General features: G+C 37.5%; 7 protein-coding genes, 1 long non-coding RNA gene and 1 pseudogene across 11 annotated transcripts; 3 read left to right on the forward strand and 6 right to left on the reverse strand.

The window, feature by feature from the left end:
• The first annotated feature begins 1,556 nt into the window (after positions 1-1,556).
• LOC104765062 (protein Iojap, chloroplastic) lies at positions 1,557-3,417 on the forward strand. Its single transcript, XM_010488723.2, has 5 exons — positions 1,557-1,989; positions 2,297-2,423; positions 2,539-2,677; positions 2,763-2,851; positions 2,947-3,417. The coding sequence occupies exons 1-5, from the start codon at positions 1,777-1,779 to the stop codon at positions 3,066-3,068; spliced, it is 690 nt and encodes a 229-aa protein (XP_010487025.1). The 5' UTR covers positions 1,557-1,776; the 3' UTR covers positions 3,069-3,417.
• A 47-nt stretch (positions 3,418-3,464) lies between these two features.
• On the reverse strand, positions 3,465-6,140 carry LOC104765061 (uncharacterized). Of its 2 annotated transcripts, XM_087502400.1 has the most exons (3): positions 4,371-6,140; positions 3,824-4,201; positions 3,465-3,739 (listed from the first exon to the last, which is right to left on the reverse strand). In XM_087502400.1, coding segments are annotated over exons 1-3 (1,425 nt in total). In that variant the 5' UTR covers positions 5,416-6,140; the 3' UTR covers positions 3,465-3,737. The 2 variants fall into 2 exon arrangements, with proteins under 2 accessions (XP_087358526.1, XP_087358525.1); XM_087502399.1 differs by lacking the exon at positions 3,465-3,739 and having other exon boundaries at positions 3,754-4,201; positions 4,371-5,921.
• Positions 6,141-6,550: 410 nt separating this feature from the next.
• Positions 6,551-7,958, reverse strand: LOC104765063 (putative F-box protein At3g23420). The gene has a single exon (XM_010488724.2). The coding sequence runs from the start codon at positions 7,775-7,777 to the stop codon at positions 6,662-6,664; it is 1,116 nt and encodes a 371-aa protein (XP_010487026.2). The 5' UTR covers positions 7,778-7,958; the 3' UTR covers positions 6,551-6,661.
• Positions 7,959-9,323: 1,365 nt separating this feature from the next.
• On the reverse strand, positions 9,324-12,030 carry LOC104765064 (protein NARROW LEAF 1). Of its 2 annotated transcripts, none has more exons than XM_010488728.3 (6): positions 11,706-12,030; positions 11,147-11,543; positions 10,912-11,061; positions 10,582-10,822; positions 10,002-10,502; positions 9,324-9,905 (listed from the first exon to the last, which is right to left on the reverse strand). In XM_010488728.3, the coding sequence occupies exons 2-6, from the start codon at positions 11,540-11,542 to the stop codon at positions 9,508-9,510; spliced, it is 1,686 nt and encodes a 561-aa protein (XP_010487030.1). In that variant the 5' UTR covers position 11,543; positions 11,706-12,030; the 3' UTR covers positions 9,324-9,507. The 2 variants fall into 2 exon arrangements, with proteins under 2 accessions (XP_010487030.1, XP_010487027.1); XM_010488725.3 differs by having other exon boundaries at positions 11,147-11,612; positions 11,706-12,026.
• Positions 12,031-12,728: 698 nt separating this feature from the next.
• Positions 12,729-13,784, reverse strand: LOC104765066 (auxin-responsive protein SAUR78-like). The gene has a single exon (XM_087502401.1). The coding sequence runs from the start codon at positions 13,406-13,408 to the stop codon at positions 12,989-12,991; it is 420 nt and encodes a 139-aa protein (XP_087358527.1). The 5' UTR covers positions 13,409-13,784; the 3' UTR covers positions 12,729-12,988.
• Positions 13,785-13,900: 116 nt separating this feature from the next.
• On the forward strand, positions 13,901-14,254 carry LOC104765067 (SEED MATURATION PROTEIN 1 pseudogene; annotated as a pseudogene). The gene has a single exon (XR_015591282.1). The product of XR_015591282.1 is annotated as an SEED MATURATION PROTEIN 1 pseudogene (transcript).
• Positions 14,255-14,366: 112 nt separating this feature from the next.
• Positions 14,367-15,177, reverse strand: LOC147920220 (uncharacterized). The gene is made up of 2 exons (XR_015591283.1): positions 15,050-15,177; positions 14,367-14,632 (listed from the first exon to the last, which is right to left on the reverse strand). It is a non-coding gene; the product is annotated as an uncharacterized LOC147920220 (long non-coding RNA).
• Positions 15,178-18,909: 3,732 nt separating this feature from the next.
• On the reverse strand, positions 18,910-20,493 carry LOC104765068 (uncharacterized). Its single transcript, XM_010488732.3, has one exon. The coding sequence runs from the start codon at positions 20,375-20,377 to the stop codon at positions 19,196-19,198; it is 1,182 nt and encodes a 393-aa protein (XP_010487034.1). The 5' UTR covers positions 20,378-20,493; the 3' UTR covers positions 18,910-19,195.
• Positions 20,494-21,922: 1,429 nt separating this feature from the next.
• LOC104765069 (NAC domain-containing protein 21/22-like) lies at positions 21,923-24,049 on the forward strand. Its single transcript, XM_010488733.2, has 3 exons — positions 21,923-22,267; positions 22,697-22,971; positions 23,526-24,049. The coding sequence occupies exons 1-3, from the start codon at positions 22,024-22,026 to the stop codon at positions 23,895-23,897; spliced, it is 891 nt and encodes a 296-aa protein (XP_010487035.1). The 5' UTR covers positions 21,923-22,023; the 3' UTR covers positions 23,898-24,049.
• Positions 24,050-24,385: the final 336 nt, after the last annotated feature.

A 24,385-nucleotide genomic window follows, 5' to 3' on the forward strand; every position in this document is an offset into this window, starting at 1 on the left:
TGATAAAAGTGATAATTGAGTAGAGCAGCAAAAAACTCATGAATTTTTCAAGTCTTACACGTTACGTGGATCCAAGGCAATTTGTAGATCGAGACGGGGCCGTAATTATCGAGGACGCCTATATAACAATTACTATAACGTATAAAACAAAACAAAACAAAAGAAAGCTTCCCTCTATTATATGTTTACTCAGTACTCATCCTTTCACCTAATCCATCCCCTGATCCCATCCCCCACGTTAACGTTCTTCATATATAATTGGAATCAGATGCCACAACTAATCTCTCTTTCCATGTTTGATATGAATCGTATTATCCCCTGTCGATAGCTACAAATTGACTAAGTTGTCATATTTAATTTAATTAATTAAACTAGTGTGTTAATTAGCTGCCAAGATTGATTAGCATATGGTTGAAAGATATAAAAGTTTTGGGTGAAGATAAGGAATCACCTCACCTCACCCTCCCACCCACTACGCATATAAACAGAAAACAAGTGAAATCGATCAGGTCTTTCTCTTTTTCTCAATAAAATATGGATTTTGATTATATAGTATTCGAAACTGATTTTTTTTAAATGTGAGACCAAGAGAAGACGTGAATTCACTGTCAACTTTTAAGAGAATGCATGAAAATGTGTAGTTGAGAAAAAAAAGGGGTCGGCAAAAAAATGAATGGCTCGTCCCCTCCAATTCCATTACACCACATTTCTTCGTGGGGATTTTTTTTTATGTCAATATCTTTGAAGAAAAATAATTAGATGTTTTAGTAATTGAGTAGATGTGATATAACAAAACAAATTTGTCAGAATTGTAATGAACAGAAAAATAAATGGTACCCTCATGAAAGAAAAGGTGAGAGATATTAATAATAAAAATGTTGACAGGAAGGTAGATGTGCGGTTGTATTATTTGCAATGTCCCTCCCTTCCTCTATAATTACACAAACTTGTCCAATTCATCACACTTCCCCAACCAAACTTGTTTGCTTCGTATAATTTTTATATAAATTTATATATATGCAGGCAGAGACATGTGTGTGTCTGTCTAGGCTAGTAGCTACCTTCTTTTTTCATAAATCATATCGATTGATTCCATGGGATTATGACCTATGTGAGACTGTGACATTTGAGGTTTTTGGCCCTCTGTGTTATGTACTCATCATAGAATGCGACATTTTTTTTTTATATATGTATATGATTAATGATCAATGCCAATTTGGGAACTCTAGTAAGTATGCTTTTAGTGGTCCACCCCCATTTCAAGTCTTATCTTTTCGATAATTTCATATCTCTCATTTATTCCATTCTCAACAATCTTGCCTGGGAGTAATAATCCAACCAATCAATTTAGCTTGATCTTTTAACAAAATTTAAACACCACACATAATGATGATATTAGAGAACGAACATTCGGCTACGGAATTCGAAGTTGACTGCATGTTTATGGTTCTTCGAAATCGGCCCATTTATGATTTATTTTCTTCTACGATTTTGTGTCGAGCCAAGGGAGGCCCGATAATGAAATATAAGCCCATGACACGATATGTGTGTCAATTAAGAAAAGATTTCATAGGACCTTACAATATAAAATTCCAAACGATAATCATATATAAAAAAATTGATAATAGAACTAATCATATAATTATTCAATCATTAAGTTAGGGGAGAAACTACACACCAAAGGGTTTTAGGATTATAATTAGCTTATCCGCTTCTCAACGACGAACTAGAGAGTTTTCGAAACTGCCGCAAACTCTCCCCTTACCAGAGCGATCAATGACATCTCTCACCGGTCTCACCGTCGCCGGAGCTTTGCTTGCCGGAGATTTTCGATTACCAGCTTTATCCTCTCTAGTACCTAGAAAGACTTCTTCTTCATTGTCATTACCGCTACCATACAATTGCTGTTGGCGAGGCAAAACTTTGACGTGTCTGAGTAACTCACGGAGATTTGCTGTGGGGAAGGAAGCTGAAGATGGGTTTCTCTCGGTACAGTCAAATCCTAACCTCTGTTTCGTTTTTTGTATTGCAATTTCCCCCTTTGTTAGTTGTATGAAGTGATTTGGTGTGAACTACTTACTAATTTGAAATCAAGGTTTGTTTGTTTGCTAACAAATTCGAGAAAAGATTGGAACTTTTATTGCTGTAGTTTCAAAGTTTCAACCTTTTCATATTCTTAGAATTTGCTGCAAGTGCTTAGTTCCTTTGACTACTTATGGATATCTGAGCTGAGTTGTCTTTGGTTTGACTATGTTAACACTTGGAAAGATGAGTATATAAACATTATCTTGTGCAGAATATAAGTGAAGATACCGATGAGATGTTCGACGACTTGTTCAATAAATATGGCAAGGTTGTTTTCAAGAGCAACGATGTTAAGTCCCCAACAGCTGAGGTTGATGATGACGCTGAAAGTTTAGCTTGTAAGCCACAAAGCCTTATTTTCATTTGCAGTATACTTCTGGCTTACTTGGCTTTAGCAATTGAAAGAATGTGAAAAATATTCATATTGATGTTGTTGTTATCCATTTGCTGCAGTTGCTGTTGAATTGGCTAAAGTTGCGAGTGATGTGAAAGCTGGAGACATTAAGGTTCTCTTTGTGAAGCCTCTTGTCTACTGGACTCGGTTTTTCATCATCGCTACTGCGTTTTCTCGCCCTCAAATCGATGCAATTGGGTAGACAACTGTTTGGATTTATTGAACATTGTTGCAAAAAACATCATAAACTGACTTTCTCGTTATGAACCGCGGATGAATGCAGATCGAGGATGAGAGACCTGGCTGAGCAGAAGTACGGTAAAGTTGCTAATGGAGATGCAAAGCCTAATTCATGGACATTGTTAGATTTTGGTGAATTTCTTCTTGCATTCATGTCCCTGCCTCTACTCGATATGTCATGTGGGGTGGAAAACCTGACAGTGTTATGTTGATTGATATGTTTTCAGGTGATGTGGTGATCCATTTATTCTTACCTCCACAAAGGACATTCTACAACTTGGAAGACTTTTATGGGAATGCAATGCAAATTGAACTTCCCTTTGAGGATCAGTTACCACCAAGGAATTGATGATGCACTCTCTGTTCCAAAAAGCAAAAGAGAAAAAAGTAAACAGTTTTGGAAGGAGAAATTTGTTGATTCTCTTTACGGCTCTCCATGAGGTATGACACAAGAAGGCTGTGAGATTTCATTTTGTTTGTCCACGCAATGCTCTGATGCGTGAGGGGTTGATGAATTTTGCTGGCTAAGATGGTCCAACAACAGTCTGGAGATCTCGGACATGCTTTAATTTGTTTGTTGGATAGAGTTAGACAAAACTGCGTTTGTAGCTTTATGTAATGTATGCTTTAGGATGATTCGTCATGTTATGGAATACACACTGACCAAGACTCTTAAGCTAATTTGCTTTTCACAGCAACAAGATTCCTGTATTTAGATTAATTTTCGTTCGATAACCAATCAAAGTAACTCAATCTTATCCATCAAAATCACTGAATAATAATACCACATGAGATGATTTTTGTGCATAGATGAGAATCTCGGTACATGCTATACTTGTATATCATACAAAAACACAATGTACAATGAGTCAAATAATAAAAAGAGTAATTCACATAGCTGTATCTCGTCTTGCTGTTCCCTAGCTCATACATAGCGTGTGCAACCACTGACACTGAAACCTGATCTGAACAATTAAGGAACACAAGAGACCAAAACTGGAACTCTCATTGTCTCATCTCCTGCAATCAAAATATATGAACTGGTAACCTCGGAATTAAGTTTCAGTGGAAGGACCACGAGTTATTGGGTGAAAGAATGGTTACAGTTAGTCACATGTTGGTTCCCCTGAGCGGTTTCAGAGAGACCGAGCTCCATGTCATGTGTTTCAGACCATCCTGGTTCATATGTCTCTAGGAAACCGATTTTAGCTTTATTGGGGAGGTCGTGAGGATGAACAAATGGAACTCCGTGCGGCCACCCAATCTCCCTTTTTATATCCGCACAAGGGCTGTTCATTACATTGTGGTTGTTCTCGCACTCCTTGAGGTTGCAGAATCTGAGCTTGATTCCTTTTTTGTCTGCAATCTCCTGAACTCGTTCCTTCAGAACTCTCTGCGCTTCTAATCTCAGCCGCTTTGACGGTGGTAGTGGTTTGCATCTGGAATCGCTCTTCCTCCGCTTTTTCAGCTGTTTCATTGACCCTGTACCATAAGGAAGGACCTACTGTTGATCAAAACTTCTAACAAAGGAGTAACTTGACATCACATGAACTATGAACAACGACTCTCTTCAATCTGAATCCTTCTAAAAAGCTATGAAAGAACAAAGATGGAAATTAAGATGTAAGATATAAAAGGTAAACTCTTATACCATCCTGGGATTGAGGGACGCTGAAGCTTTGCAAAGTCTGTCTGTTAAAGAGCTCATCATTTGAGTGAGGTCTCTGCATGAAGTCATCAACTGAAACAGGGAGCTGAAACTGAGCTTCAACACCATGACCTGCAGCTCTCATCTCAGAGCAACTCAGATTGGTCATTGATTTTGGCATGAGTTTGAAGGCCAAGGAGAACCTCCCTTCTATACTTCCTTGCATACTGTTTAAATCGGTTCTGTGAACTGCTGGACTCACATATCCTGCTGTAGCCTGGTAAAGAGCTAGCCCCGGGTATACAACAGCCTCTTGAGGACCAAGATCCATATCAACTAAAATCCATTGCCCATGCATGTCCCTGATGTGCAACCCTGCCTTATCTGATTTCACAAACGAGATCAGACTCTTGTCAAGTTGGTGATCATGGTCTGAATACAGGATAAGCTGCTCGTCTTCTGTTAAGTTATGGTGCTGTGCTCCATGAAATGACGGCCTAGCATAACAGCAAACAGACAACACAGAGGACGATATCTCATTACTCCTCAAAGGAACATTATCAAGAATCTCAGTAAAAGGACAGCTTCTCAAGTTCAAATAGAAACCAATGGCATCAAGAACTACACGAGCAGCTTTGCCTAGTAAAGCAAAGATATCAGGCAAACCAGATGGAGGGAACTCCATAGAATTGGTTGGCTCAGTGGGACTCAAACCGGGTCTGTACTCGTAACTCTCTTGCCACGACTGAGGATCTGCATAGTAGCCAGAGGTCTTGCACCAATCACTTGAATCATTTGTGTGGATCATATTATTATTAGCGGCTGGATATGAATCTCTCTGATGAAAATAGAGCCGAGCAGAATCAAGACCAGATCTAAGGAGAGCTCCATCGCTAGTTGGAAACTGGATGATGGCTGCAGAGTACTGAGCCAGAGATTGAGATAATGTAGTCACGGCCAACTTGTAAGAATCAGAAGGTAAACCTTCACTAGGAGCTAAATCACAAACCTTGACACGACCCAATGTAGGCATTCCATTTCCTGCCATCAAACTAATTCAGAGAAAACACCTAAAAAAACACAATCAGCCAATTTGGCAACAACAAGCTTTTACAGGAGGTTGAACATTGCTGAAGATGATGGAGAAAGCAGAAGGGGGCATTCGATAGCTTCTGAAATCTTAAAAGCGAGACACAGAAACGATTGCAATGATTGAAGCAACGGAATGAAATCAGAACCCTCTTTGATACCCCAAACAAAAAAAAAAACTGAAACTTTCAATCACGACACGAGAAGTAAAAGAGAAACCCTAGAGTCGAATCAAAGAGAAGAGAAGCAATCGAAGCGAATCTCTGCAAGAAGTAAAAGATGACCGTTTCCTAACAGACCAGACCAAGGTATTTCCTTTAGGACAAGAAGATTAACCAATCTGTCTCTGTGCGTTTTTTTTTTTAAAGCTCAAAGCTTTCATGAATCTGCGATTGTTCTTCAATTTCAAAAGCTATCTATTGGATATGTTTTTTTTTTCATACATAATGACGCAATTGTTCTTTCAACTTTTTCATAACGTGTTCACTTTGGGACATAAATGATACAATGAATACTGAGAAATGGGATCGGACAAAACACAAGTAACGAGAATGGTAACAAAATCCAACTGAAGGTGGACAACATTGTGTAGTCCTGAAGAACAGGAAGCACATTCATATCCATGTCTCTCCCCATACCCTAAAAACGAAACTCAACAAGTCTTTTAAGACAAGGAAACAAAAATCAGACAAGTATTTCAAAATGTATGTGTCATCACAGAGGGCTGAATACTAAATTCAAGCAAGACATGGTTGTTGGAATTAAGAAGCATTTAGTACGAGATCCCATACAGAAACCATTGAGCAACGGTCGGGGCATTAAGAATATGGGGTACCAAAGGACAAAACTTAACTCCAAGAAATCAAATCAATCTTGTACGTATCAGCCTAGCAGGCCACTTAGCACTATGTAAAGCTGAGACAAGGACGAAAGTTAGAATGGGAAAGGCAGCAGAGCTAGTCTGTTCTACATAATAATAGATCACAACAGCAGAGCTGCTAATTTGCAAGAAGACAAACATAACAAATGAAAGAAAAGATACAGAAATATTTGTCAAAGAAGAAGGGAATTAAGCAACCCAAGGACAGAAACAATGATGAGAGACAGATTAAATTAAATAAAAGATACATATTGTTCAAAGATGATGAAAAAAGTAAAAGTGCAAGAAGAAGATTATGATAGTGTGAGGATTGTGAAATAATGAACTATTTAAGTAGCACAGAACTTGGGACATAAGGGCACACAAGTGGTTCAAGATCTTTGTTTGGAGATTCTCCAAGATCCACTTCTTTCAAGGAGGATCCATCCTCTCCAATAATGTAAGGTGTATTGCGCCTCCGCCTTAGGTCTTTGCTTTTATCGAAAATCACAGCGACTTTCTTGTCCTCATCAATGAAGAAAGTTGGACCACAATAGCTAAACATAAACTGAATGGGTGCGGTGAGTGTTCTCATATCCGCTGATAAGAAAAGCTTGGTGCCCCACGAGACCGTGTTGGGCTCAACCTTAGTTGTAACCCAGATCTCTATCTGTAATGTATCCACACGCTGAAATAACACGGCAAGCTGGTCATCTCTCGCATTAGATAGACTGACAGTATCTTCAGCACCCCACATAAAGGGCAGAGGCAAGCGCGGGCCAAATGCCTCACTTGTGAAATCAAAACAGAGTAAGAAACAAGGGTCTCCTCCTTGGCTAGGAGGGGTTTCTGAATTCCTGGGTTGAGAAAACCAATATGTATTCCCCTTGAGAGCGACACCATGGCTATAAGAATATATGAACCAATCTGGAGTGAAATCAAGAACCCTCCATGAAGAGGATGAGTTAAAGTCGTAGATTTTTAACTCAACAACTTTTGGTTCGGCATAATCTACCATAGCAAAACTCAAGATTCTGTAGGATTTGGCGATGCTGCTACTGCTGTTGTTGTATCCGAGGGCATACGAATATGCGTTTATGTAAGGAGAATTATCTGTGGTCGGGGGGAACCACCGGGGTTGCCCACAATACGGGTTAAAAGCCAAGACCCTAGGGTTGTCTTTCATGATGCATAACAATAAACCGTCGCAGTGAATGACTTGACTTACATAGATTTGATCTGAAGCGTCGGGGGTAACAAGTGTACCTTGACGTTTCATGCATAATAATTCACCCTCAAAATTTACGCTCATCAAATCAACCTTATAATCAATCATCGTGACCACCATAAACTCCTTTTCCTTTGTTGCTAGTTTGGCTTGAACACCGAGGTGCTTCTTTTTAAAGCTCCTACTTCTGGACAATGTGTTCCACTTTTTGCAAGTAGACCGGACTCTTCTCATAGATGTCACCGGAACTTTAGAGAGCACCTCCTCTGCCTAATCCCTCGGAAGATCCGAAAAATCCTTTGGGAGATTGGTGGACATTGATGAGGATCGATGTAACCTTCCCTTTTCCTCTATCAAGTTTACAGATTTTCTCCCTTCCGCCTCTGGCTTGAGATGCATACATGTCCAATTTAGGGCTGGCTGCAAGTTCAATTTATTAGGATAAAACGGTTCGGTTTTCCGGTTTTTGAAAAATCCGACCGAAATTACCCGAAATAATATTCGGTTCGATTCATGTATCACATATTATCTATACTATATTAACATTTTTTGAATTCTACTTTTTATTTTCTAATATCTCTCTTACCGACTGGGCATTCGGATAACCCGTTCCGGTTCGGATATTATCCATTCGGGATCGGATAAACGGGTTTAGAAAAATAGAACTCATTGGATATTTTTAGATAAATGGGTTCGGTTCAGTTTGGGTACTATCGGGTTCGGGTCGGCACCTGAACTACCGGATACCCGAAAAAAAATTTCTAAAATTAATTAAATTTACCTAAATTTTGATTTATTTGACAAATTATTTTAGATATTTTGATTATTTTTGATATTTAGATATAAAACTAAATGAAATATTCAAAACTATGATTAATTGCATTATATTAATACTAAATATTATAAATATATTTATAGGTTCGGGTTTGATGGGTACCCAAACGGGTACCAGATATTATCCGATCCTAACCCGAACCCACGGGTATTAGAAAATAAAACCTAGTAGATTTTATAAACAAACCCGTACCCAACCCGAACCCGGTTTTCGGGTCGGATTCCGGATTGGGTATTCGGGTATGGTTTTTATACTCAGGCCTAGTATTCTTACCTAAAAAACCTCTCTTAAATCCCTTAGCCCTCTTTGAATCTTTTAGCTACTTAATCTTTGAAGTGATGAGCTTCCCTTAAGCCTCATCTCCCTATTTATACTAATAGGTCTTAGCCATACAAACATGCTAATTAAGTAAAATAGGAATTGTGAATTTCCTTTTTTCTTTATGGAATAGGAAATTGACAATCTTTGTGACGTTTCATTTTATCTTCATAAAAAGGAAAGAGTCTTCATGCTTCCACCGCCATAAGAGATTCCATTCTACACTTGTTGTTTTCGCTTATGTTTAGTTATGTTGTACCATCTCCTGAACTACTTCAGTCTTAGTACACCACCTTTCTAGACAGGGTAGTTTCACTACGTACATAAGGTACACTACTTCAGTCTTACTCCTTTACATGCACACTACTTTCCCTCTATCATGATGAGAACACAAGTGTAGAATGAGATTGAATGTTATTCTGAATTTTGCATTGAAAAGTGACAAAGATGAAAGCCAAAAAAACATATAAAACAGACGCAGCTCGGGTGACAGCAAAAAACAAGAACGCTAAAAGATCAAGCTTCACATGTGTTTTTGGGGAGAATAAATTGACTGATACAATAACGAAAATTGTAAAACAAAAAAATCTTGGATTATAATCTTTACTAAGCTGTGGAAGATAGCAATTTGTTTAGAAAACACAAACTGCAATATTTCGTTAATCAATGGTGCCTCGTTGTTCGGTTGCATTACATGAAGTAGACAACACAAAGGGGTATATTGACAACATATCCAATCTAAATCTCCAATGGATGTTGTGGGCAGAGAGAGCAGGACCAATCTTCAAAGTTGGTTAGCTTTTTTAAAAATCTATTCGGCGGGTCTCATTCTTTCCATGGTCACTTGAGTGCGTCTGCGTTTAGCTCCATCGTCTCCTAAACGCAGTCCAACACATAAATCCCCATCGCAGCCACCACCATTCGTAAGGCTGACAACAATATCCTCCCTAGCAGCCTCAGGCCAAGCAGAAGCGGAACATTGACCGCTGAAGGTCGGCATGAACTGGTGTTCCACACTCGGAGTACCTCCTTTTGTTTCTATTCTCTCTTCAAGATCAATATGTTGAACTTGAAGAGGTCCTAATGATGCTTCTAACTTCTCTTCTGGGCTTCTCTTCTCTTTCTTGAGATTCACATACGGAGGTGATGAGTCTGAAACCATTGAGCTCATCCCCGTTGTTGAGGCTGCTCGTTGTTCCCGCACAGCCGCTGAACAAATACAACAACAAGAAGCAGCAACAATTCGGTTCTTTTATATGCTCAAGTCCTTGAAAAAGTAAAAGAAAAGGATCAAGGAATCATTACCCTTTAACCCTTCATCGGTGGTGATGAGATCAAGCTGTAGATGTGTAAGAAGCCTTCCCAGATCTACACCAGTGGTCCAGCTCTCTGGACACTCCCCTACCTTCAGTTTCAGCCTCCCACGGCTTCCAGTGCCTCCCCATATGATCCCAATGGGCCTTGCGATCTCCTCTCCTTTCATCACTATGAGACTTCCACTGTCTCCCTCAAGGTCAAACGGACTGCGATGGTTCTCCCCAACAACAAGAAAATCAGTGAGGAAGCAGACTCCTTTCTCATCATTGTACTCCAGTGCGTAAGCCAGCACTGTTCCTGTAGTCAAGCCAGAGCTTCTCCCGACTTTCACCACCTGTTTGCCCACTAAACTTCCAACTGGAGACTGCAGCTCTATGGCTTTGACCTCTCCAATCTCTCCAACTCCACCTTTGACAGATGTCGTTACTCGTGACAAGTCATAGTCGTCTGCAAAGGGGATGAATGCACCGTCTGCTCTCACAAATGTCTCTGCAAAATAAGGTAAAGTTATTGCGGGAGGTTGCTGCTTCTTTGATGCTAAAACTCAAAACCTATGATGTTTCTAAACCTGGATTGGTGCCAGCAAAAATGCCAAACCAGAGATCGTCTGTGATGAAGGAAGTAGCTCTCTCGACTGCTCCAAGGTAGACACCAGGGCCGAGGGCTGGAGGGAGAGGATGAAACATCTTCTGGCTCGGGTAGTCTAAGTTAACAGCAACATGGCGGTTAGTCACAAATCCAACTTGTCTACCCCCGGTTTGACTCCTCACTATTGCCCCGAGAGTCCCACAAGTCTCCTGGCTTGCCACCTGATTGAGGTTAGCAGCAAGACAATACAAAGTTATCGACTTTGCAATCGTTTCCACAACACCAGATTAAAATGAGTGAGTGATTGTACCTGAGAGCCTGAACCAATGAAAGGATCAGACCCTTGGAGATGATCAACAATGTCAGTGGTAAATGTCTGTTTAGGAGTGGGCTGATGATCAGGTTCTCCAAAATAAGAAAACTCCACCACATCCACATCACACCATATCCCTCCTGCTCCCTGATTCAAACCCCAAACTCACACATTCACAAATCACACAACTTCCATTCCAATACCATCAAAACTTTTGAATTCAATGTTGTACCTCAAGAGCAGTAGGAAGACACTGAAGAGGACTTAGCCATTGCTTATGCACTTTCCGAGACACAAACACAATAATCGCAGGGATATCAGTAAGAACCCCTCTCCGGATCCTAAACCCTATAGCAGTTCCAAGACTGTAACAACGCAAGATTTTACTGTGGAAGGCTCTAATAGTCATAAGCTCAAGCAAAGTGGTGGCTCGTGGCCCTTTAGGCTCTGTAGAGGCAGGTAAAGGAGAAACCTCATCCTCATCATCATCATCCTCCTCCTTCTGCAAGTTTGAGAAATAGTTAGCTCTTTCCTCCGCAGCGTTGCTCAGCCTGCTTGAAGTCGGCCAAGAGAAGTAAGACGCCGCCGTGAACTCGCAGTGTTGACCGGTTGACCCATACTGATGCATTCTAAACACCGGAGTAATCACAAAAAAAAAATCACGCCTTTTTTGTATTCCGGTTAATGGGTAATCACATCTACACAAGTAATCAAAAGAAACTAAGGAAGACTAGTTCCAAAACAATTGATCCGAGAGACGAACACTAAGACTACCACATACACATACTGACCGGAGAAAAAGATGGTTTCTTGAATTCTCACGATAAGTTACTCAATACCCCAAACTCTGTTTCGAAGGATGTGCGATGATGTCTATGCAACTGCGGAAATCGTAGTTGAAGCAGTAAACGAACCGCGGCCATAAGTCGTCTCTCGTTTAGTTCAATGGCACATGAAAAGAGTAAAGTTAAAGAGCTTTTCTATTTTTTAAGCTTACAAATTTTTTTTAAAAAAAACAAAACTTCTATCTTTTGGGTAAAGATTTCGAAAGTTTGCAACTTTTTCTTTGTGGGAACTTAAAAAGTAAAGCGCTTTTGTTTTGGTTGTGATTTAATTATGGGTTAGTGCTTTCATGTCAGAAACCTTAAAGATTTTCTGGTTCTGATTTAGACATCTTGTTTAGGCAACTTTGTGTTTCATTTAGCTTTGAACCTCATTTTGGCACACTATACAGAAAGCATTGTATACTTATTGATTTCTTTGCACTTATATAACATGTAACCCAAGAAGACAAATCTGTCTGAGTAATTAAGAATAGACTGAAGAAATAGTGAAGAGAAAGGCTTAGTGACAAGGAAATCTGGACAAGGCTCACCTCGGTACTCTTACGAAGTACATTTTCTACCGACTCGGACTCACTCCTATTACTCCTCACAGATGCATCTCTTGGCAAGAACACTCTATTTCTACTACGGTATAGTTTTCAAGTTGCGGTTCACTCCCTTTGGAGGGAGCAGAATAGAAGACGTCATGGGGAATCACCGACCCCACCCTCTCTGCTCACCAAACAACTTGATCGACAAGTCCGGGATCGCCTGCTCTCTATTCAAGGCAACGATCTTCTACTAGTCTGGCTCGCTTCAAGATGAAGACAAGCACTCACAATACTATTAGTTTCTTTTAACACAAATCTTTTTAAACTTTTTTGAATCACAGATTTCATATACAAACGCTGCACTCTGTTGTAAACAAGTATTTTTTCGAATAAATTTTATATTTTATTCAAAAAAAAAAAAAAAAAAAGCTTAGTGATAAGTTCGTTATCAAAATCTTTATTGTTTTGGAAACTTGCCAAAGTAATGGTTTTATTGGTTTGTACGACGAGTATGTGCCATAATTTGGATATATGACGCACAGAAAAAACGTATAAACAACACACTTTGGTAAGATGTCTTGTTATTTCACCAACAGAAGTCACTAACCTGTCACCTGTTGGTAAAACTTTACATTTCAGGGGCAAAAAACAAGGATTTAAAGTTTAATACGAAAACGATAAGCAAGTGAAACCTCCAAATCAAGGTGAGAGATAGAGATGGGCAAAGTCATCTAGAGACTCCAATATGTGACTCTGGTCTCCGTTTTCGAGCATCCACAGAAGATGGTCGAACAAAACGACCTCACATTTCACAGTGATTATACAACTTCCATCTTCATTATCGTCTTCTTCATATCTCTGTTGCTTCTCTACGAGAGCGTTGAGCAGAGGGTGCTTCAGGTGTTGCTTACTGATCAAGTAAGGTTTCTCCGTACGTCCAACCAACACTGTCTGGTACAAGGACGGTGTAGGGCCTTGGTCGACGTCATGGAGATGGTCTTGGTTATCTCTCCTGGCCGATTGGGATCTGAGACTTGTGTAAGAAAATGAACGTCCCAATTGTGTGGAAACGCTCTTGCATCTCCTTAGCATCATCATCAACTTCATCTTCTTCATCATTGTATCTATTAGAGCTCTCCTTTCTCTCTCCCTCTCTTTTTATTTTGCTGTTTCAAGAAGATACTTGAAACATACTCAGAAAGAGAGAAAGGAGTATTAAAAGAGGAGCGAGAGAAGGTTAGGTGCTACGTCTCTCAATTCTTAACCATTTGATTTATAATGAGGGTTTGCGACTAATTTTCTTCACTCAAGTCATCATAAGCTTGAAGATTACTTTTCCCGTTCAGGTACATGTACATGTACATCCAAATATTATCATTGTCATTATCATTTCCGTACGTTTTTCATCTTATCCATCAAAGTATATACTTGCATCCAAAGAAATTGCATGTGTTGGCATTGCAATTTAGAGAGAACGTGTCAAGCAAAGAGAAACGAAGAACAAGATATAAAGCCAGCACGAAACTCCGGAAAGGGACACGTCGAACCTGTCTCTCCTTATATACGACATCTCGTCTCATGTGTCTACTCGTGATCCCTTAACACCTAAAAATGGCAAAGAACAAAGACGACATCGAGTACGCAACGGCTCAAACAAAGCTATCGGAAGACGAACCAATTCGTGTAAGCTACAAACACGGTACACCATTAGAGGGAGGCAAGATTGCAGAGTCCGAGCCTGTAGAGCTGTTCTCAAGTGCTCAAAGGATCGAACAGGGAAAAGATCAGTCAGTCACTGGCGGCCAAACACAGATGCAACGTGACGTCAAAGATGTCCCCGGAACACGAACAGATGATAGTCGCCGTTGAACTAACAGTGTAGTTATATGGGTTTGTTATGTTCGATATCTTTAGACATATACTGTTCTCTAAATAAAACAGACTTAAGCATGTTCTTAAAGTTAATGATAACTTGAACCTCTACTAACCTCAAATAAACACATAAGTAGACTTAAACGTTTGACAAAAAAAAAAAAGTAGACTTAAACTTATCGAATTACTCGGAAACAAAACTCTGTTTAGCCAGCACTGCACCTAGTATATAAAGGAATGAACCAAGTAATGAATACAGGGACTGGGATAGTTCAAAAGCTTAAAGGCAAAAGATCACAAAAGGTTCAAAATACTGATTCAATAAACTGCTGCTTAAAAGTCAAGAAACTAGATAAGGTAGCATTACATAATAGAGATAGATTTAGAGACAAGTCCTTGATTGAACTACTTAGATCGCTGTCTCATCTTTCGGCGCTTCCTCTTTAGTCTCCTCATACGCTTCTTCTTCCACTGTCCACAAAAATGTTCAATAACAATTAATACAGTATTAACCAGAAGCAGTGACAGTATCATCAAGACTAGGAATTACTAATAATGATCAAAAGCTTGAACAAAATTGTATGAACAATACATAACCAAGTTGATACTATGGGAAGATTATCACTTATCTAAGTAGATCACATTGAAATCGATAAGCAAAGCAAAAAAACCAGAGATTACCAATTTATTTCAAACCTAATTTTGCATCTAACAACTCAGTAGACAATTCAATAACGTAGCAAGTTAGATTTGCTCTAAATATGTAAAAGAACCAATTCAATAGAGAGTAAAAAAATGACAATGAGATCTATAGAGCAGCAATAGAATACAAAGAAACAATCTGTAAATCCAAGAATCTAAGAAACATCACAGAGGAAATGATCATACCTTGGCTCTCATCTTGCAATCGTCGTTTCGTTCGCCGTCTTTCTCTCCACTTTACGGAAGAGAAGAGTCTCCAAATATATAGCTAGGGTTTTCCACTTACTCAAAATCTGATAAGCCCGTGATATTTTTAAATGGGCCTTAAGTTTTTAGGCCCATGTAACGGACTTGAGATTATTGGATTTTAATTTAGTAAAAGAGATGTTTGACAAAAAAAAAAAAAAAAAAAAAATTAGTAAAAGAGATTAGAGAAAAAGAACAAAGAAGAAGAAAAAGTACGTAGATGTATGTGTATAGTACAGCTAGATTGTGAGAGAGAATAAGACAAGAGAAAACAAAAGTGCTGCTTCTTCTTCTTACCCATCAACACATACTTCCAATTTTGACTTTAACAGTGATGTAACTCATATATGTCCTCATTATTGCCATTGTTGTAATCGCACATATAGTATGTACATATATACATACTTGATTTTTGTATGTTTGCTGCTTTCTGTGCTCTTTTATTATAAAAGTAAGTAAAATAGTACTATTAAATTATACTTATGTCGCATTTGGTTCACTGTAACGAACAGCTAAGAACACAGCTCAAGCTGCCCTCTCTTTTTTCTGCAGCCAATATATGAATGTCCCCTTGTTCCATTCACATTTACCTTCACTTAATGCCAATTCAACTATAGAAGAGAAAAGAGAGAGGAGAGAGAATGAGAGAGATGTTCCATGCTCATAAGTCATAACACATAAGTAAGTACTATATAATATGGTCAAACGAGAGGGACTACCACCAACATGATTTATTGCAATGGTATTATTACCATTTTCTGCATTATAGCATCCTTGCTGTGTCTTTTATCACACTCATACTATAGCAATTGTTGCCAAATTCGGAATTTAGGATAAGGACGTGCATTGTATCAATTCGTATAGAGTGGGTGTTGTCGTCACGAGCGTTATTAATGTATATAACATAAGGTTCAATTACGTGCGTACAATATTTTCAATTCTGTTTGCATAATTATGATTTATATATATATATATATATATATATATATATATATATATTACAAAGTTACGTACAATGTTTACGATTTTTTCTACAATCGGATTCACAGTTCTAATAAATATGCTTTTTTGTATTAAATCACACATGCAACAAAATCCGAGAGTTTAAAGTTTCATGATTGAACAAGCCTAGCATTAACAACAAGACGTGGCTATAGGGTTTTTAAAATTAGATTTATCTATGGATTAGTCTTTGTCCTATGAAAAGTGAAAACTATGACATGTTAATAATGTCCATTTGACGTACTAAACTCGGTTATCTATTCCTAACTAAGTTCTCCTTTCTTGTCGGCCTTTCCTGCTTAGGCCACTTGTCGTGGCTCGTTATCCCGGTATAAACAATAAATATAGATGTAGAAAATATATATAGAAAAGAAAGAGCAAAGAGACATATGAATAAAAGCATCATGAGAATCAAATAAGAGATAGAGAATCTATCAGAGGGCGCAAGACTGGGAAGTATCACGTTCTCTTCTTCATTTTCCCCACCTCTTACTCTTAACTTTTCTATCCTTATAAGTTATATTATTTTACTTTTGTTTGTTAAATATATTATTTATTGTTCAAAAAGTGTTTTACCACTATTTTTTTCTTCACATTTGTCTCAGGATTCAAATGAATCAGCTAGTATATTTGTTCTAGTTGATTTTAAAATCTATATGTTCTACTAGAATGTCTTATTGATCGAGTAATCAGGATTATTATGGATTTTGCCACTTTTCACTCCAATTATTTTGAATCTGTCATTTTTCAAATATTATAGATTTGCCACTTTTAATCACTTTAAAATCTACATTTGTGGAATTTTATTTTATTAAAAACATACTTAATAACAAATACTAAACCCTACAAAAAAATGAACCAGAAAAACCCAAATATAATGTGTAAATTGTGTTTAAAAATCTTGAAAAATGACAAATCCATAAGATTTTAGTTAGAATGGCAAAATCCATAAATGCCAATTAAAAAAGTGTATTTTCATAATTAACTCTCGAGTAATCCCAAAAATGCTAGAAGCTAACAAGAACCACATATGAAATAGGTTTAGTAAATTTAGTTACAGCACATATATATATATATAGAAAAAAAAGTTCCTACTTCTGTCGGGTTTTTTTAGGCTTTATATTTTAAGTTGTATCGACGATTCATTCGTTCTAATTTTATTTTACTTTTATGTTTACAAGTTTATTGAATTCTCTAAATACATAACAACAATATATTTATGTAAGTAACCTATAAAAAAATTCTAGAAAATCGATCAGTGTTACTTTTTAACTCGTTGAAGGCATAAATATCTAGCCAATTCAATTATTCTACACCATTTGGATTGAAGGCGACTCGTGAGAGAAAACATCCCTTGAAATTGGTGAGTAAATTGTAGTAATATGTGGTTGAAAAACTTTAACAAAAAAAAATAAAAATTAAATATGTGGTTCAGTGATTGAAAAAACAAAAATGTAGTAATCAGTGTCTAACACTGTTTTTATATGTTGTACGTCCCAAATCCAAATAATTGGCAAGAGGACGATGGGTCCTCATAAATTCAAGACCGGTCAAAAAGACCATCGCAGATTTTGTTTTTGGACTCTGTTTTGTTTTATAGCATACTGAAAACTAAATCAAGAACTTAACAAAATAATAAATACAGCAAATTGCATGCTTTAGCTATGTAATCTTTTATCATTATCTTTTATGTTTACAATCTCGGTTGAAAGTTTGAATCAAAATCTTTCTAAAGACATTTCTGCATATGAAGTAATTATTACTAGACTTGGTATATACTTATATGGTTAGTTTGTCACCAACCAATAACAAAACTTGACACAAATTTATGAGTATTTTATCTTTTGAAATACTGACACTGAATGGTGCATCAAACAAAACAACTCTAAAAACTTACATGTCATATAAATTTGAGGTTATTTATATTGATTAGAAAATGTTTCCATGATTGTGCAAAAAAACTCTTTATAGGATGTAAAAAACAAAAACCCTTTAAACATATCATAGGTAAAAAAAAGTTTGAGAAATATAACTTGTTGTCGATGTATTAGTTTAGCCAACAAATGATAAACTTGAACTTGTTCTTTTATGTGATGTGTGTGTCAATACTGTAAATGTATTATTGTGGTCACTAAATTGAGGTGAGGACGAAGGAATAATCCAACGGACGGGATTGAAAACACAGTGTTCGAGAACGACCAGCAACTTTTATTTGTGATGTAGTCTTTCTATTTATTTATGCATGTACGTAAATATTTTGAAAAGATAAATTATTGGAGCCAACTTCATTTTACTCGAGAAAATTACTGACATCCTTCTTCACGCTTTGCATCATCCACCATTTTACCCTTCAGTTTGTTTTAAATATTGGTTTCTTCTTTTTGGTTTAAAATTTAAATTTTGAGTCTAATATATGTTTGGTTGAAAAAAAAAAAAAAAAATTTAAGATTTCATAACTTTAACCAGAAATACAATAAGTAAATAGCGATCTTTAGATGGGAGATCAACAAGTAGTAGTAATTCTTGATCTGAGCCAACATGATAAAGCTGTCTCTTTATCCTTAACTTATTACACTAATTAAGTTGACACTGATTAAAATAATAAAACCGGTGTAGTAGATGAACTAACTAAGCCAGTAAGACGATACGGAGAGGATTTGCAATTTGGATAGTGTCTCTCTAACATGCAAAATCATTACTTATTTAATTTGTGTATACTAACAAAAGAGGAACAAAAGCTGTCGCTCCCCTAAGTGTAAATTACAAAATTAATTTGATGATAAAGTACACTGTGCTAATGAGTCAAAAACTTGTTTATATTATCTAAGCATGTGGTTAATATCTTTCGGAATCGATCTCTGAACATGGGAAGCACTTCTCACTCTCGCTACAGTAATTAATGTGACTGACTCACTTTGGGTATCGAACAACCCGCTCTACGTAGAAGAACCTCAACATCCAAAACAATAAAAATTCAAATACTTCACCTTATTTACATTCTGACCCCAAATCTAATCTCATCTAACGAAACAGCCCCCAAAAAAAAACTAATAAAGCCGGTACAATTAGAACTCGGTTCGGTTCTTACAGTTCACTAGTCGGTTCAAGTCTGGTTCGATTTGTACGGTTCTTCGTATTGATGCTCTGCAACTGAGCTCTGTTTCCAGACGACGAAGACGAAGAAGAAGAAGAGGAAGAAGAAGAAGAAGAAGCGAAAAGCTGGCCAAAGAAGAGACCTGACTTGGGTCCGCTACGGAGAGAAGAGACAGGAACATTGAGAACAGGAGTGATTCTGACATTAGCGGAGTGAGATCTCGGCATGCCATGGTGAAGCTTCATCCTTGGTCCTCCGGTGAAGTTACCGGGACTACTTGAGCTTCTCTCGAGTCCATGAAACACGATCTTCCCTGAAGCATTGAGTCTTGGACTATCAGCCGTCACAGTCATTCCCCTTGACTCGATACCACTCTCTGTCGACTCATCAGCCGGTGTGTGACGTCTTGGCTTCCTCGGTTGGTTCGGGTTACGTAAGTGGTGGTGATGTTGGTGGTGGGCACGTGACCGAGCGAAGGGGTTTGGTGTTCCGGGTTTGTTGTTGTCAAGATCTAGAGATAGTCTTGGAAGGTCGTCGAGCTCGTGACCGGAGGAAGAAGAAGACGAGAGTGAGAGACGTGAGGAGGAGATCGACGTTGAAGAAGACTCCAAGACGTCTGAGTCTTTTCCCGTCGGCGGAGGAGACGGTGGTTGAGCGGTGGATTTAGAACCCCGGTTGAGAAAATGTCTAAACGATGCCGTTTTTGGGTTTGGAGAAGAAGAAGACAAACGTGACGATGAAGACGAAGCTGACGCTTCTTCTTGCGTTTTAGCGAGTCTCTTAAGACCTAGAAGCTCACGCCATCTCACAGTGCAACGAGGAGCTCTCGGAGAGAAGAGATAAGGATCAGCGACGCCGGTGGAGATCTCCATCTCTATTCTTCGGCATGGTTTCACCGTTGTGTTAACCGCCGACGTTGTTATTATAGCCATAGGCTTCTCCTCCGAATTAGTCACGCCGGAAAATTTAAGCGGGACTAGCTTTCCGTCGGAGAAAAGCTCGTCGGCGGACAGCATTGTGACGGGATCTTCGAGAAGAAACTCAAAGTCGTCGGCAAGATCTTCCATCTGTGGATCCAACGGTTGAGATTCACGGGTCAATGACATTTTGGAGGAGCTCGTCCAAGAGTGACTCGCCGAAGTACCAACATTTTTTACGCAACCCGACGCCATTTACCGTCGATATCGAGAGAGACAGAGAGAGAGAGAGAAAAAATAGATTTATTTATTTTGGCGGTCTCTTCTCTTTTAGGGTTTGTAGAGAAGTGGCAATGACAGAGACAAGCAATTTATACAGCTCAGCTTTAGATTCTCACGTCTCAACACAGACACGTGTTTTTTTCTTTTTTTTACTTGATTCACTCGCTTTTGGGTAAAGATTCGAGTCGGGTTTGAATTTAACCAAATTGTTTGGTTGATATTATTATTTTCATCCCTGCTACAGAAACGACGATATTGAATGTTAGATATTTTGCAAAGATACTGATCACTTTTAAGATGAAAATTTAGGGAAACATTCGATTCATTTTAGTTATTTTACTCGTATATATGAGAAACATATATTACTTGATCGAGTCCATTGGTATATACATTATATGGTCAATTCGAATACCACGTACCAAGAATCGAGTCTGATTATTCATACGGTAAAATATGTTACATCTGTCATCTGTAGTAACAGATCTATTGTAACTTTACTCGAGACTCTGTTTCTATGGTTTTTTTAGATGAATATTTTGTCAAATATACTTCGACATTTCCAAATTTACAAGTTAATATCCGTGTCTAACATATTGGAGCATTTTGTATGGACTGTTGTACCTCACACACCCACATTCTCCAAAAGATTTATGTTACATCCAATCCAATAGAATAGACAAATTTCTCTCAAAAAAGTACATTAAACGAAAATGAAATGGATTTATTATTTTTTGTCTTCCTCCAGAATAAATTGAAAAGCATGCATTGAAATTTAGGCAAGTCAAAGATTACAATTTTTTTTTTTTTTTTTTTGTCTCGCATAATTAAGTTGGTACGATACCACCGATTATCGCTTCCATAGATTCACCGATTCACCTCAAGTTTTTTTTTTTTTTGATTCACCTCAACTTAATTACAAATGACAGCACCAGATAACTCAATGTCGTAAGTTTTGGCCCATAACGAAACGTGACTTTAGTCTTAAAACTATAAATGGTCCGACTCGATATTACTTCTGTGTACTTTTGCTTGTTCAGACAAATATTTACTGTTTTTGTGGCAACACAAATCATGTCGTACATCATTTTAATATTCAATGCTCAAAACAAAAACAACTATGGAATTAAAGATGCCAAAAACAACCATGGAATTAATATGACCTGTTGATTTACAGTACACTGCGTCTCTTTTATTTTCACACAGCCAAAAATAAAAAACCTCGATTATTAATTACAAATTGAGCATAAAGTATGGCCTTTGAATGGCCGAATGGGTGTATATTTTTCAGGTAAATAATATTTTCCCTATATTTTCGGTGTGAAATCTTTCAAAACTTGATTGGAAGAATAATGGATTTTTAGCCTTAGAAAAAAAAAATCAAACTGAAAGCTACATCATTCTTGGGACATATAATTTTATTTTGGCATTTAATACAAAATAGTGGTTAGACAAATAAAAATTATGTTAACAGTATAGAGTTACATGGAGGATTACAGCGTATATCGAAGTTGACTTTATTGGTTGTTAGCTAATTATTTATACCACCGCTCCTCTTTCCTCTTGTGCTCAAAACTCCTGAATCCTGATATTCCTCTACATCTCCTTCTCTCTATCACCAGATGATAATAACACACAATTATAGTGAACCAAATTTTCAGATATTAATGGAAATGGAGAATAAAGAAGAGAAGCAGGGCAGTATAAGTATGGTTGAGGCCAACTTACCTCCTGGGTTTAGATTCCATCCGAGAGACGACGAGCTCGTTTGCGACTACTTAATGAGAAGAACCGTTCGTAGCCTCTATCAACCAGTTGTCTTGATCGACGTCGATCTCAACAAGTGCGAGCCTTGGAATATTCCTCGTAAGTACTTTTGTGTGGTTCATCTATCTCTTTTACTCATGTATTCAAATGAAATGATCCAGAATGTTGTTATATGTGTCTACAGATAATCTTACGACTCATCAATCATGTAGATTAAACCATTCGATTGTTTCTTCTATATATTAGAGTACAAGATGATCACCACTTGTCCATAAAAAACCAAATCATCCTAATCATGCAGACGTGTTGGATGCCTACTGGATGCTTGGTAATTAGGAACCTGGTTGATTTAAGATATGATGCGGATAGAAATCATTTGGTTATTATTGAACTTGTCATTAAGAAAAAGAGAATTCATTTTATACTATTTCAAAAAATTCAACGCCATTAACAGAAAATAATCATTCAAGGCCTAACTTGTTATCAATATTTAAGTTCGATAGTACATAAAAAGAAGGTCATTTTCAGAAACGGCGAGAGTGGGAAGGAAAGAATGGTATTTTTACAGCCAAAAAGATCGGAAATACGCAACGGGGCAAAGAACAAAGCGGGCTACGGCCACCGGTTATTGGAAAGCCACCGGAAAAGATAGAGTAATCCGAAGAAATGGTAGCCTTGTTGGTATGAGAAAGACACTCGTGTTTTACCGAGGTCGAGCCCCTAAAGGTCGTAAAACCGACTGGGTCATGCACGAGTTTGGTCTCCAAAGTTCACTTTTTCACCACCCTCCTAATTCTTTCAAGGTATTATTCCCTCATTTTGGTCTCTTTTTTGTATACTCATTTTACTTAACTAATTAGAATTAACAAAATATGCTAAAAATACTAGAAAAGAACAATTAATTTGTTTTTAGTCGGGTAAATCATAAAAATTAACATTTTATAGTGAAACCGAGGTATACTACATTATATTTGTGCTCATAAATTATACTCTTTCTGAGATGTTGTGAGGTTCATATGATCATGATACGCTCGGAGGTCCAATTTTCATCGTTGTTTTTTTTTTGTCAAACCAATTTTTATCGTATAGTATGTGTTTAATAGAAAGTTTAAGCATGAATCAAGCAAACGGCCGGAGATGTCACAATCATATGATCCCATGACTTAAGGCACAAGTTTTGACTTTATCTTTGTTTCACATTCAACATTAATGTTAAATGTCTTTTTAGGGTTTTTGCTGATGATTCCAAAAAGATTTATTTGTGGCCAATCTAAGCTGATAATCTTTGACTTTGCACACATATCTGCTCTTAACCATAATTTTGACAAATTTGCTTTGTTGGGACAAATAAAAACAGGAAGAGTGGGTATTGTGTAGAGTTTTCCACAAGAATAGCAACATAGCTGAAAGTGACGACAACACAAGAAACTGCTCTCATGAAACAACTTCTACATTGATGGACTCTTACATCAACTTCGATCATCACAACATCATCATTCAGCCCGTACCCTGCTTCTCCAATAATTTATCACAAAACCAAACTAACCAATCTGGTTTAGTCTCCAAGAACTCGAACCCGTTAAATAGTGCTTCCTCTGATCAAATGTTTCTCCGAGCCTTGTTATGTCAGCTCCCTAAAAATGTCGAAAAATCACAGAGCTACGGAGAAGGAAGCTCAGAGAGCCAATTGACTGATATTGGCATCCCAAGTCACGCATGGAATTACTGATTATGTGGTTAAGGCTAATTAATTACCAGATATCTCTATCACTATGTACAAGAATCATATTCATGATTAGAAACATTTATTCACCCCTCTTATGTAAACTGTTATACCATTATGGATCATTCATATATAGTACACACATATTTATATATATATATATATATGAATAAAACATAGCTAAAATGAGAAGTCATGGAAAGACATGGCTATTAAGAACAGTAATCCAATCTTAAAACTTCTTCTTATAGAGAGAATACAAGAGAAAATTGTACGTTATAAATTATCTTTAATAACATTGTACGTTTTTTTTGTTTGTTTGAAAAACTAATAACATTGTACGTTATGATTAGAAATTTAGAATTTATGGTCTAAAGTTAATAAGATTAGTTCATCGCCGGTTACTGTTTGGGCTATGCATCTTCGTACCGTTACGGAAGTCCAAAAAAAGTGCAAGTAATGAAACCCATACCATTAATAAGTAAAATCCACGT

The sequence above is a fragment of the Camelina sativa genome, chromosome 19 (genome assembly GCF_030686135.1).
Source record: "Camelina sativa cultivar CO46 ecotype springtype chromosome 19, ASM3068613v1".
Classification (NCBI taxonomy): Eukaryota; Viridiplantae; Streptophyta; class Magnoliopsida; order Brassicales; family Brassicaceae; genus Camelina; species Camelina sativa.

Bases quoted from the DNA above. Each gene is read 5' to 3' on its own strand.
- LOC104765064 (XM_010488728.3), bottom strand. From the start codon at position 11,542: ATGCATCAGTATGGGTCAACCGGTCAACACTGCGAGTTCACGGCGGCG. The intron at 10,823-10,911 runs GTACAATCACTC...AACCTCAATCAG, and splicing joins TCATTGGTTCAGGCTCTCAG to GTGGCAAGCCAGGAGACTTG. The intron at 9,906-10,001 runs GTAATGATTCCT...GTATTTGTTCAG, and splicing joins CACCGATGAAGGGTTAAAGG to CGGCTGTGCGGGAACAACGA.
- LOC104765068 (XM_010488732.3), bottom strand. From the start codon at position 20,377: ATGGCGTCGGGTTGCGTAAAAAATGTTGGTACTTCGGCGAGTCACTCT.
- LOC104765062 (XM_010488723.2), top strand. From the start codon at position 1,777: ATGACATCTCTCACCGGTCTCACCGTCGCCGGAGCTTTGCTTGCCGGA. The intron at 2,424-2,538 runs GTAAGCCACAAA...CATTTGCTGCAG, and splicing joins TGACGCTGAAAGTTTAGCTT to TTGCTGTTGAATTGGCTAAA. The intron at 2,678-2,762 runs GTAGACAACTGT...GGATGAATGCAG, and splicing joins CCTCAAATCGATGCAATTGG to ATCGAGGATGAGAGACCTGG.
- LOC104765063 (XM_010488724.2), bottom strand. From the start codon at position 7,777: ATGAGAAGAGTCCGGTCTACTTGCAAAAAGTGGAACACATTGTCCAGA.
- LOC104765066 (XM_087502401.1), bottom strand. From the start codon at position 13,408: ATGATGAAGAAGATGAAGTTGATGATGATGCTAAGGAGATGCAAGAGC.
- LOC104765069 (XM_010488733.2), top strand. From the start codon at position 22,024: ATGATAATAACACACAATTATAGTGAACCAAATTTTCAGATATTAATG. The intron at 22,268-22,696 runs GTAAGTACTTTT...GGTCATTTTCAG, and splicing joins CGAGCCTTGGAATATTCCTC to AAACGGCGAGAGTGGGAAGG. The intron at 22,972-23,525 runs GTATTATTCCCT...AAATAAAAACAG, and splicing joins ACCCTCCTAATTCTTTCAAG to GAAGAGTGGGTATTGTGTAG.
- LOC104765061 (XM_087502399.1), bottom strand. From the start codon at position 5,415: ATGGCAGGAAATGGAATGCCTACATTGGGTCGTGTCAAGGTTTGTGAT. The intron at 4,202-4,370 runs GTATAAGAGTTT...CTTATGGTACAG, and splicing joins CGTCCCTCAATCCCAGGATG to GGTCAATGAAACAGCTGAAA.